The sequence below is a fragment of the Lineus longissimus genome, chromosome 15 (assembly GCF_910592395.1).
Source record: "Lineus longissimus chromosome 15, tnLinLong1.2, whole genome shotgun sequence".
Classification (NCBI taxonomy): Eukaryota; Metazoa; Nemertea; class Pilidiophora; order Heteronemertea; family Lineidae; genus Lineus; species Lineus longissimus.
The window spans coordinates 12,291,453-12,304,251 of record NC_088322.1 but is presented as its reverse complement, the minus strand read 5'-3'; the positions used below and the strand labels follow the sequence as shown (position 1 = coordinate 12,304,251).

The following is a 12,799-nucleotide window of genomic DNA, read 5'->3' as shown; positions in this document are numbered from 1 at the left end:
ATTTGATAGGTGGAAGTACGACTTATGTACTGCATAGTCCGCCGCGGCTGACGAAATCACTTGAAGTGGGAAGGGCCAGGCCAGTCTACGTTCTGCTCTACTGTGTAGCGGCATTTGTGAGACGGGGACTTGCAATCGCTCCTGACTACACCTAGCTCTGTTGTGTCAGGGGACCTAGAAGGACTTTAGCTAGGTTGTGACTACAATACAGTGGACCCTCTCCGTAATGGTCACCCTTGAGACTGACGAATGCTGTCCTTAATTGAGAGATGTCCTGGTGAGCCAGCTAGCGTGGGAGGACAAGAGGAGGCAACATGTAGTTCTCTGGTGTGACGTGGAAGGACAAGAATGTGGCCCATGCCTGTACTGGTGAGACAGCTGGTGTGGGAGGGCAAGATGAGGCAACATGTAGCTCTGGTGCGACGTGGAAAGACACGGATGTGACCATATGCCTCTACTCTTCGAAGTTTATTGAATTTCAATACATTTGACAAATTTGACTCTTGATACAATGATGTTTTTGTCAGCACACTGATCGGCATTTCAACATTCAGCTCCCAGTATCATGCCAGCGGTGATGGGCGGCAACTCTAGTTCTTCTAACTCTCTTGGTGACTGCTGATGGCTGGAGGCTGGGGATGGAACAACCCCGAGGGTCCCTGACCGTGTCGGGGTGATCGTTGGAAGTTTCATTGCTTCCTAGAAACAAAAACGAACCTTGTCAAGAAGAAGTACAGTATAATAAAACAGCAGGATTGATATCAAAAAGCGCTGGTAGAATAATGTAAGAACGACAAGTCGTTTCCGAAGGGCGGGCTACATACGATTCTCGAGGTCACTTTTCACCCAGGTCGTAGATCATGCCTGAGTTATCCCAATTAAGTATAGTATGTGATCAGTTTATCAAGGGTCACTTTGATCACAGTTCTGTTCGAGTGGGGGTTTGGTCCTACAATGTATTGTCGAATTTGAAGGAAGTAAACTACGGTATAGATTTGATGCGGGTAGGCTATGGAGGACCTGGAGCGGGTCAGGAATCCTAGATAGTGAAAAAGAAACGTTTTGAAAACTAGTAGACGAGGAAATACTACATTTTACAGAAACAACAGGAGATGACTAGATGCAGTAAATGCTTTTACTGAAAGTAACAACTAAGGTAAAGGCATTTTATTATTATCTACTTCACGAAAAATGGGCTCTGAACGACGAAAACCCTAAAATGGCAGGGGCAGATTTCAATATGTCGCTTCAAATTGCTCATTCTTAATCACACTCAGGCAACTTTGAAGTTTCAGATGAATAATATAACACTTGGTTCAAGTGCTGTATTTTATATGTGAAATCACCAAAATCCGTGTGTCATTCGCCGTTTTTCGTGTAATTGAGTAGTGTCTTTCTTCTTAGCATCCACATGTCCCAACACAAAAAAGGACCTAAATAGTTGAATATACATGTTGTCAAGAACGTATTCTAAATGTGCGCTATAAATGCACATCACCTTACTTTGCATGTGACCATATGGACTGTAAAGCCTGTAAAAGATGCATTTTAATCATAAAACTTTAGAGGGTAGATCCGCAAAGGATAAATTGCTGGTATCGGATACGACATGGAAGTTTAATTGAAAACGCGACCTGCAACACGTGCAACTTAGCGTATTCAAGATGGATACCAGTCTCAACTAGGGTGTCGATCACTGTACGTAGTTTGAAGAACACCCATCCAGGCATCGCCGTATCGGTCATGATTGACTGGCTACAAATCACATGACCCAATTAGATTACGGAGTAACCCACCTGTTTTCGTTCCTCTTCCTTCTCTTTAGCTATCTTATAATATTGACAGTATCGATCATGTTCCGTCCGGATGATCGGAAGGTCCATCCGAGACCTCCTGGGCGGTGCAGGAGGCATTGGACGGTCCCATTCGTATCTTGCTTTTGATATCGGGATGGGGACATCAATGAAGGGTAGCGATGTGAGTTTTGTACCAGGGGAGGTTGGCCTCGCGATTGGGATATTCCTGAAACGAAAGAATAGTCATCATTACCAACATTGGAATCATTCAAATTTTCGCTGACCTCTTGGAATTGGTGGCGCGCCATTCGGACAGGTTGGTTTGGGTATTGATACATGGATACGTGCCTTTTGTCCCCAATGTATCATCAACAATGGGTCATGGACTTGCTAATCAATACATCCACTACGTCGATGATAATCAAAGTTTAAACTGCTAATGCTGGTGATTTAAGGTTAAGATGAGTCAAGCCGCTGTATCGGCTTCGTGAAGGCCTATGAAAAGATAGGGTGTCTCTTACATTATTCTGTTTAGGTACATGTACTCTCTGAAAAAATCATTTGCAGAGGAGTTGAAATATGATTACAAAAATTATGCTGCAATCTCATTCTTACCTTGTCTGTGAAGCCTTCTGAATTTTGGGGAGTGTCCCTCCCGGAATGGTATAGTAACCTAACGGCAGCTTTTGATACGCATACGGATCATAGTGGGGCATGTCTGTAGTCCATTTCATCTTAAGGATGCCGAACTTACTTGTACCAGAATCCCTGCAAAACATCATTTTATATCATAAGGGTGAAATTTAAATCCAGTACGTGATTTCAGGCTGAATGAACCCAACCCTTCCTTAATAGTATGTGGGCCAATCACATCGCGTCATTTGGGGTCACCTTTACAATTTTTAAGGCTGATAATTGTTTTCTTGAATGTTCATAAGATGGTAAAAAATATATAAATTATCAATATTGTTTTTTTAAGAAAAGTGTTTTACAACATATGGCGGTGCAATGACCCGATCAGGGGTACTAACCACATAAATCCCGATCCCAAGACTTACTCGGTGCTTGTATGTAGCCCAAGTCTCCCTGGGATGGCATCGATGCGGTACCACTTGGACTTTGAGTCCGGCGACTTTCCCGGCCCAGCCTTCACCTGGATGCTGTGGAGCAGCCTCTGACCTGCCTCCCCCGGGAGAAGCTTCTCGTTTTCTCCGAGGTAACGGATGGGTGGGAAGTTGATGCTGTGACGGGCATTCATTGCGTCCGTAGTGCGTCGGAGCTGATCAGCATTGACGCGTCTCTGCTCCATGTGTGGTAGTCCCTCGATGGTGAGGGGGTCGTCGAAAAGTTGTCGCCAATTTGGTTCACCTGATTAAAATATTTTGTTGGAAGTATATAACCCTGTTTCCCGATGAATACGATCAAAATTTGACAATAAATTTATCTACAGACTTCTCGGTAGCGGGAGTATTCCTGTACTAACCTTGTTCCAATTCCACTGTCCCATCACTGACAGGAGACATGGGAGGCGCGAAACTACCTGCTAGGTTGCGACCATATTTGTCACGTGCTTCTGTCATGTGACTGTCGGAGTCCGAGAACTGACCAATGCCGGAATCATCAGATTTTAATCCAACACCAGTCTGGCCTGTCTAAAATGTAAACATTACTGTGCAGATATAGAACTGCCCATTAAAGTTAGCGCTCATTTTGAATAAAGTCTTCTTTCATATTCATTGTAAATGTACCTGGATCTAAAGATATTTAGAATCAAAATGCGATATATCACCATCAATGTACATGTAGCCAACGAGAATCATTAATCATGCTGATGATCAGTGGCCGTTATTGGGATCGTATTCAACAAAAAGGTCAATGGTCAGATGTAGGCCACCTGTAATTGTGAGAGACAGATAAAGATCATTCAAATTTTAAGCCATGATCTTTTCACCTGTGACAATGTTAAAGCCATCGTTCTTTCAAAAAGTTGAAATCTGAGATTTCCCAATTCAGAAAATGATAAACATAATCTTGACAGCGCTGTTGTGTACAATGATATAAAAGCAACATATATGCCAAGTTTGATCTCACTAGCTGGAGTAACTACTATATATTTGATGATTTCGTATGGTCAGCGAGCCACATGCCTTTCGAAACTCATCATCACCATAAAAGAGCATGAACATTTCTGGGGGCGCATCACTGGAAACTCGAGAAGACAACCGAACACCTACCTTTTGAGAGCGGCCATCGTCCAGGAGTTGACTGCCGAGACCAAAGGATGCGGAGTAAATATCCGAGTCCCTGTCCTCACCTACGCAATTAAAATGGAGAAAAAAAAGATAAAACACTTCTCAGGTTAGAATACGGCCATACTTTTGGCTGATATGTATAAACTAGTAAGTTCACAATCAAGAACGTCCTTGTACCGCATCTCACCCACTCCCATTCTTTTACCTTTCCTCCCCTTCTCAAAACTGTCAACACTCTCCGCACTATTCTGTCTCCTCGACCGCAGGACCTCCTGGCTATTCTGCCTGTACAGCGAGTCCTTCATTGATGTTCCATCTGTGCTGTTCTCTCCTCTCGACCTCAGGACCTCCTGGCTATTCTGCCTGTACAGAGAGTCTTTCATTGATGTTCCATCTGCGCTGTTCTGTCTTCTCAGCTTCATGAACTCCTGGCTATTCTGCCTGTATTTAGAGCCCTTTATTGATGACCTCTCTGCGCTGCTCTGTGTTTTCGACCCCTGCAACCCCAGGCTTTTCTTCCTGTAGGTCTGCGCCAGCCGGCCAAGCGAATCCTTCCTCTGTTTCTTATCCAGTGCATCCTGACTCTTTTGTCTGTAAGACTCCGCTAGCCGGCCGAGCGAGTCCTTTCTCCGTTTCTGCTTCTGGTCCGAAAAGTCGTGCGTCCCAGAAAAGCCTGCCCCAGACATACTGGTTGTCGAACCATCAATACTCGTATTGTCCGTGGCCTTGGATTCGGATCTCCTAAAAATATAGGAGATGCTACTGGTAAAGTTTATGTGTCGCACTTTATCTCCTCCAATCTCTCCATATATAAAATAACCTCTCGTGGTCCCACCTCTTCCTCATGTGATAGAGATGACTCTATCAAAGTCTGACAGGACATGTGGCCACCAGTAACCAAAGTGAGCGTTAGGAATGGATAACTACTTGTCAGGAGAGGTCCAATTAAATGATAACACGGCGAACTCACAACATATTAGTCTCCTCATCCTTTCGAAGGATACTCCCCCTTCATCAATAACAAAACAGTACGGTTTCTTCAAGAGATGCTGGTTTCTTCCTACGGGACTGTAATAAGAGCATCTTACAACAAAAAGCCATGACGGAATAATGACGCTTGTTTTTATTGACAACAGAAAAAAGTTTCGACAAAAAGGTCTCTTTACATACCTCTGACGGCGTACTCTCTTCCGACTTTCTGCAGCTTCTAAGGGGCCGATGATACCCCGTCTGGCGGCGTTCAGGGAATCAGTCGATCTGTCAAGAAGGGTGACTTTTGGAGACGCTGAAGAGGAATGAAATTGGGCAAAAAGTTTAGTAAATTTGACTAACCAGTTTACTGACAGATTTGCCAGTGCAAGGGCGGCACAGAAAATATAGTAAGGTAACGCGTAGACACTGGGCTTTACCTATATATGACCTACTGCGACGTGCGATAATATTGCTGCGATGAGCGTCAAAGGCGTTGACGTGGTAGCGAATTAACGAAATTCAAAAAATAAGCAGGTCTAAATACGTACAAGAAATGGATCCACTCGTTCTATCCACCGCCGCCGCCGCCGCCGCATCCTGTCCGCTGACACATACAGTCATACTTCTGTCTGGTGCCATTCTCTTCTTACCCTTATCGTCACCCAGGTCTGGCTCCCTGGGAGAGGCCCCTACGCTTTCGAAGCTGCTGGTTGCCGAGAGGGGCTGTCCATCTGGACCGAAACCTTCAGTGTGACTGGCCTGGAAAGATAAGGTATCGGGTATAAAATCCCATGATGATACCACCCCAAGAACGAAGTTACACTCGAATCTGGCGATGGTGCCGCTCGTACTATTCAGGCAGCGAGACAGCTTGCAAAAACAGTCTGCTGTGGTTGGAAAAGAACGTCAAAGAGATGGGATTTGATACTGGGACGATCTGACTTGTCTGGATCGGAGTAGTTTGTTACAGTTTTTGTATTGCGTACTTCAACACTTACCAACACCAGAAAAACCTGACCAACGCCGTCCGATAGAGGCCGCCAGTGTAATCAGTCACGTGCCGCCATTGACGAATCAGCTCGCAGCAATCAATCACAATGGCAGCCTCAACGAGACGCGGTATCCGTTTGAATTACGCTTTGTTATCTGATATAAAATTGCCGAATTACAAGAGAGAAAAACGAGTAGTCCATAATAACACCAGTCAAGAGTTTTATGATATCTCAAGGATCATATGGAATGCCTACATCAATTTCAAACCTGGATGCCAACAAGACCAACCTCCACCCCACCCCACCCCCAAGGTAGGAGAGGCCAAGACCACAGTACACTCCCCACAAAATGCCCAACTTTTTTACATTAGACAATTAGATATAGGAAAGCTACCATCAGTAATAAACTTTGGGTGCAGGGAAACTGGACTCATGCAGTCATGATTAGCATGATCATCAAGTGAAAAATGAATTTTCAAACTTCATTTAAAATCTAGAGTGAAAAATTTAAATCTCAGTAGTATCAGAATGATGGTGTTTCACATTAGCATGAAACAAGCACGATTTAAAACTAGGTATATTGCATAGATCAACCCCCCAAGCTCCCTAGTGACCCCCTCGCAATGACCAATTCAATTTTTTGCTGTCACATCATTAAAACCTCCAATTTCGGCATGCAAGTGGACAAAGAAAAAAATTTTCCAAAACACCAGAAGCAGTGTTATTATGACTCTAGATGGTATTGCCCTCTCGCGGATCTATCGGCAACTAAAATATTATCGCTAGAAATGCCAGTTTTTGAGCCGTAAAAACGCCTCAAAGGCTTATTTTCCTGATTTTCCCTGTTAGAACTTCATCAATGCATGCAAAGCGGCGGTACAAAGGTGGACAAAGGATTTTTTTGACTAAATTCACTGAAATTTCGCACAGTATTAGCTAGACATTAGAGGAAACCAATGGGCTATCGGCAAAGTGCGTAATGCTCCCCACCGCCTGATTAACTCTGCTTTTGGAGATTGCCCTAAGCTAAGCGCACTACTGCGTTGATCGGCCGAGATGGTAATTAGTGCGCATGCGCAAGTTCGAGGTCGGGGATTTCTGGTATTGCTTCTATTCTACCGATAATACGCGGACAGTGCTATTGAAACCTATTGGTATTACGAGATGTAGGCCGACAAACAACCACGGAGCTCCTACAACCTATGAGGTTCTATTTTCTATAAAACTTCTTTGCTACAACTGCGCGATGCGTCGATCTGTTTCGAAGAAAAAATGTTTGTTCCTAGTCTTTCTCGTCTCACCTTGGCGAGTGGGTCATACAAGTCATCACGTTGCGAACTATCAAGACCGTTGACCCACGACTCTATCAAGTCAGAGAAAGTCCCGTTGACTACTATTGAATGACTCGCGCGATCTTCTCTAAGGCCTCGATTTTTGGAAAGAATCGGGAGGGCTGTTGAAGGACTTGCACCGCCATCTTCTCCGAGGGTAACCGAATCATTCCTAGTGTCACATTCTCCCTGGCCTAGATTGTTTGCAAGAATCTGGAGTGCAGCATCTTCGATGAGATAACCATCTTCCTGTCGGCCTATGACTCCGAGATCGGTAAGAAGATGGAGCAGACCGTCCTTGTTCATAACGCCGGTCAGTTTTCTGAATGTGGCCACTGCGGTGCCCCGAAGTTCAGGCTGAAAAATACGGTATTTGTGGAGAGACGGTGACATTTTAACAAATAGTTGAGGCAGAAATTACTAAAAGATGTAAGCAAACATTCAAATTTATTGGCACATCACCTATCCTGAGAAAGCGGTAAAGACGGGCTAAGGAGAACACTTTACAGATATTGTCACTGCAGGAAGGCAGGGTATTTTGATATGTAACCCTCTAACCCTCTAGTCTATTCAGGCCAAATATACCCCTTTAACAAGGGCAATATATGGACTTTTCTGGTCCGAGGAGTGTAATATCGCATTTCGAAGGACAGACAACATCATATATTGTCTGAAGCGTTGTCCGAATATGGCCGATTTGATATTTTGTACACGTTTGAGACTTCGAAGTTGCACATGGAACAATACGTTTTGTTAAACTGCTGTGCTTCTTGTGTGTAATCGCCCAAAAGCAGAGCACAGGGCGGCCAGAGCAGTGGAAGTTGAGATACGTACCTCCTCATGCACGAGCATCGGCAACAACCCCAAGATGATATCTCGCCGGGCTAACCCGAGCTCACCGAGCAATTTCACGGCTCCCACTCGGATAAATACGTTTTCATGTTGCAACAACCCTTGTAAAGTTGTTATGATTTGGCCCTTTTTGTCAGCAGCCAAACCAAAGGTCCTGAAAAATAATATAAAGTAACTGTCATGACTTATATTTTCTTAGAAATTTTCGCGAATCGCCAAATATAAAAAAGCGTGAAAATATTCGTGTGTACTGTAGTTTCTATAGTTTCTAAAACTTACATTAACTTCTCCATGTAAGGAATGACAACAACTCACCTGTAGAACTCTCCAATATACTTCATCACGTCTCTCCTGATCGGGGTACTCGCTCTCTCAAGCAGTCTCATGAGGACTTCCAGGGTGTTCTCGGGTGAAATCTCCTTTCCTCTCGGAAACCATTTCTCAGTGGCAATCATCCGCAAGAGCTCGTGGATATCGTCTACTTCTTCGTCTTCTTCTTCTACTTCTTCTTCTTCGATAAGAGCTGCCCCCTCTGCGATCCTCTTTTCGGTTTTCAAGGGTGTTGGTTGCACCACCTGAACTAAAGTTAAATGAGGACAAAAACGTACACGGATATTGTTGATATTATAACGGCCGTTATAATTGGATATAAAGCCTATACATGTACCGAATCCGACACACAAGATCCTGCGAGATTAAGATCAAAACGGCACCAAAACTGCAAGATGGCCATATCTACAGCCGTATATAAGGTAAGCTGGTAAAAGTATAGACCCACCCCAATAACTCTCTGTACAAAATAATGTGTACTGACAACTTAAGTGTACTGTCAATGTATAAGGAGCCATAATTCTACCCTGTTTTATTAGGGGACTTACATCCAACCTTCTTTTTAGGTACTTTTGGCTTTCGTTTCTTAACAGGGTCTTCTGTTTCTATTATCGGTTCCTCCGTCTCCTCTTCCGAGGATGACTGAATAATTTCATTTTCGCCTTCGTGCCAAATAAAGCGTTTGACATCTCTGGTAAGCTAAAAATGAGTTTGTAAAAATAAGTAAAAGTCAGTAAATGAAATGCACAATTCTTTGCCAATGAAAATAGTCTTACATTTTGGTGCACCATACTCCTGAATTACCGAGGAACGTAAGTGTACACATTTTCATTTGTTTTTGTTTTTTCAAGTTTATTATGATAAAACTCAGTCACATGCATTTTTTTATTTCAAAGGACGGGTTTCAACTATTTTAAAAGATCAAAGAAACTCATGTAGAAAAGTTTACAGTTAGTTTGATAGGAATGTTTTGTGTTACAATTTGGCAGTTTACAGTTTAGCAGTTGTTAGTAAGTTTTGCAGTGCTATGTAGGTAGGATTGGTGAGGCTTGTTGGTATATTGGTGATGCTGGTAAGAGGAGTTATTCACTGAGAAGTACACGGAGGTTAATTGGAGTTGGAGTTATAAGATATTCAAGAAGGAATATTTTGGTTGGTATAAGGTTATTTGAGAAGCAAGGTTTATTTTGGACACTAATAGTTTTTATTCTCATTGTAGGTAGCAGGCGGATTATTAAGGCAGACTTTACCCTGTAAAGCCCGCAGGACACTAGCCGCCAACTTCGGCGTTCACTGGCGTTTTTTGCTGCAAGAGTCCTGAACGCCTGAAAAATCCCTAGTCTGCTAAGAACGGCGTCGGCGAACGCGACTTGCCGCCACTTGCCGCAACTAAACGCCAAATATCTATTAACATGTTTGATTTTTGACGCGTGTCGCCGCGTTTGAACGCAAGAAGAAGCCAGGTGTGCTGCGGATGGCCGCCTGACTTGGCGTCGGCGGCGAGGCTAAGGACAATCAGCTTGCGTCTTGATGTCACATGATTTCAAAATGGCAGCCTAAAGTGGCGGAAAAGACGCTACTGGACGCCGATTCTGGGCAGGTGTGCTCTGACCGAGATCCACTGGCCGCCAACTTTGGCGTCGAGAGGCGTCAGCTGAACGCTTCTTGTCGCCAAAGTTGGCGGCTAGTGTGCTGCGGGCTTAAGGCCTTCAGGGTAAGTTTCGATTAGTAGGACGTTTCACCACACAAAAACCACCACCACTACCTGGCGAGCCACCCCATCCATCGCTTTCCCCATTAAGGACAGCATGAGGATCTGGCGGTTTTGTTTGATAACCATTGGGTTGTAGGGCTTTCGATTCTTCTGGTGATTTTTTAACCTGTGCTTAACAGATGTCTGCGGTTGGCGTTCGACGGACTCTGGCTCTGTGGGCTAGTGACATATACAGAAGACAAATGGTTTAAACGGATTTGTGTAACGAATTAAGTTACCTGATTGTATCATTTGAGAACAAAATTGGGTAAAATTTTTGGATACCAATGCAAGAAGATGGTGTGAAGAGCCATTTTTGTTAAAATTGTGTTTGTTGGAAGTCACAGACCACACGGTTGCGCAGCCTTTCTATTCGCCACTTTCAACAAGCCGCTTTTAACTTCCTATCAGAGTTAACCTTGCATTCTTATTTGTTCATCAGTGTTCGGTTTAAAAAGCATGGCCATGATTAGCACAAGGCTTCTGCTTGGCCAATACCTGATCGCAGGTCCCTGTTTGAGTCTGAAAATGTTACAAAAGTATTCTAACTCACATCATCGTCGGAGTCCAGCAGTGCGCTTTCATGATCTAACGTGGGAAAAGTCCTGAGTTTGAATGTATCTTGTGTGTGAATGATCTCAGGTGGCTTGATGTTGTATAGTTTCCTGACCACGGAATTTGGAATAAAACCTGAAATGAAACATAATTATAGTCATAGCATTCAGATACAGAGATGCTGGATATTCTTTCGCAAAACTTGGTAGGTGAAGAGTCAACTTCTGTCCGAGCCGGCGTGAAAGGAAAACTAGAACCGCTGGGAGCGCTACTAGTCTGATGATGGCTAGAGAGAACGTCCTCGCCTTAGATTGTCATTTTGACATATTCTCTATTGTTCCACGGACTTTCTCTCTCGGGGCTAAGATCCCCGTCACACCGTCTCTCAACGTGATGGTAGAAAAATATGTCACCACGAAAAAACCCACCAAAAACAGCAACAAACCAATGTGTATAAACTGTATTGTGCAACCAACAAAAGCTGTGCCATTCACAAAATCAACTCACTGATATGCATGGCGTATCAGTGAAGTGTCCGAGATAAGACAAGAGACAGGTGCCTTGTGGGAAGGTTTCACAATAACATTGACATGGCCAACTTACCACGTTGCTGTGATGGCTTGAGAGCCACCCGTGCTAAATGTACCAACATGAACAATTTATATACTTTACGACAAAAGCACAGCGAAAGACAATATTTCTTACGGGTGTAAAAATGGCATTGGAAGATACTGGTATCACTATCACCCTCAGCAAAGCGAGGCCCTAATTTCATTTTGCCGCCATCGCGTTTCCATCGCACAGTTAGTTCGGCCTCTTGAAATGCATCAGTGTCACGTCCATACTTTCAAAATCGCATCATCGATCTCAATATTAACCTGTCTTTTGAAATGCTAGTCTTCATTTTAATTTCATTGCATGTTATCTGTTTTTTCATTAGAGGTTTTGTCAACCTTTCTTGACCCGAATGCAGCTTACGTCATGGTAACCATGATATCTGCATTACCTACCATCAGGGGCTACTGGTAACCTCGTCTTCTTTTCCACTCCACCATCTCGTTTTTCCTTGTCTCCATTTTCATCTTTCGTCTGCTCTAACTGTTCTCCTTGAACTTGACCTTCTGTTTCACCTTCAACTTCGACCTCGCTGTCGTCTTGTTTGATTGGTTGGTCAACGTCGTCTGCTTTAAGAGCAGTTTTCTTAGCTCTGACCTTTGCAGAAGGCTTCTTCGAAATGGTTTTTGATTGCTGAACATGAGCTGTAGGCGGCGCCACTGTTTCGACTTTCTTCACGCCACCTACCGGCGCTATCTGAGATTTATTATCCAGCAACAAAGGTTCGTATTCAATAGGCATTTGCCTCAGCCTGTCTTTATATTCTGCGACCATGACCTCTCTCCGCTTCTGGAGATCGGCCGGGTAAACAGGCACCATGTTGACATCCAGATTGACATTTTTTGTGCAGATGAATTCTATTGGCTGCTCAATGATGTCGTCATCAAAGTTCTGCATTACGATCCTATCACTTATGTACATGGGGAGGTAGTTGGTGATGGAGATGGAGCTGAAAATAAAAGGAAAGTCACAGATGTTTACTTTTGGACGTCGAAGTTGACCGATCACAATGCTACGATTATTTTTGCGGTCAAGTATGGCCATATTAGTATTTCACCAGGCCGAGAATTACGTGAAACAACAAACGTTAGACGATTTTCTAACATCGATTGTAACATCGTCTTGATTTGGAAGAATTTTAGAAAGCGCCTCTTTCTCGGGCCAGTGGTCGGCATTGAGCATGGCTCTCCTGAAGCAATTACAATTGGCCATGTTGTGGCTTCCGCCCTCTTTATCAAAATGAAAAATGGCATTTGGCCACCTTTTTGCACTAGCACCCTCAATTGTAAACTTACTACACGTGGTTCTGTAGCCCAACCAGTAAATCACCTCTCTCATTAGCGAAACAGAC

General features: G+C 43.7%; 1 protein-coding gene across 1 annotated transcript; it reads right to left on the bottom strand.

Moving 5' to 3' along the window:
• Positions 1-227: 227 nt before the first annotated feature.
• Positions 228-10,365, bottom strand: LOC135499432 (uncharacterized). The gene is made up of 14 exons (XM_064790177.1): positions 10,291-10,365; positions 9,074-9,224; positions 8,511-8,775; positions 8,178-8,349; positions 7,314-7,700; positions 5,569-5,779; positions 5,219-5,333; positions 4,254-4,789; positions 4,031-4,110; positions 3,280-3,448; positions 2,855-3,164; positions 2,412-2,564; positions 1,797-2,022; positions 228-699 (listed from the first exon to the last, which is right to left on the bottom strand). The coding sequence occupies exons 1-14, from the start codon at positions 10,363-10,365 to the stop codon at positions 544-546; spliced, it is 3,006 nt and encodes a 1,001-aa protein (XP_064646247.1). The 3' UTR covers positions 228-543.
• Between the last annotated feature and the right edge of the window lie 2,434 nt (positions 10,366-12,799).

What these genes read in the sequence shown, in the direction of transcription:
- LOC135499432 (XM_064790177.1), bottom strand. Translation starts at nt 10,365, where the DNA reads ATGGTTATCAAACAAAACCGCCAGATCCTCATGCTGTCCTTAATGGGG. An exon ending in TATATTGGAGAGTTCTACAG is followed by an intron (nt 8,350 to 8,510) that starts GTGAGTTGTTGT and finishes ATTATTTTTCAG; the next exon opens with GACCTTTGGTTTGGCTGCTG. An exon ending in CGATGCTCGTGCATGAGGAG is followed by an intron (nt 7,701 to 8,177) that starts GTACGTATCTCA and finishes CGTATTTTTCAG; the next exon opens with CCTGAACTTCGGGGCACCGC.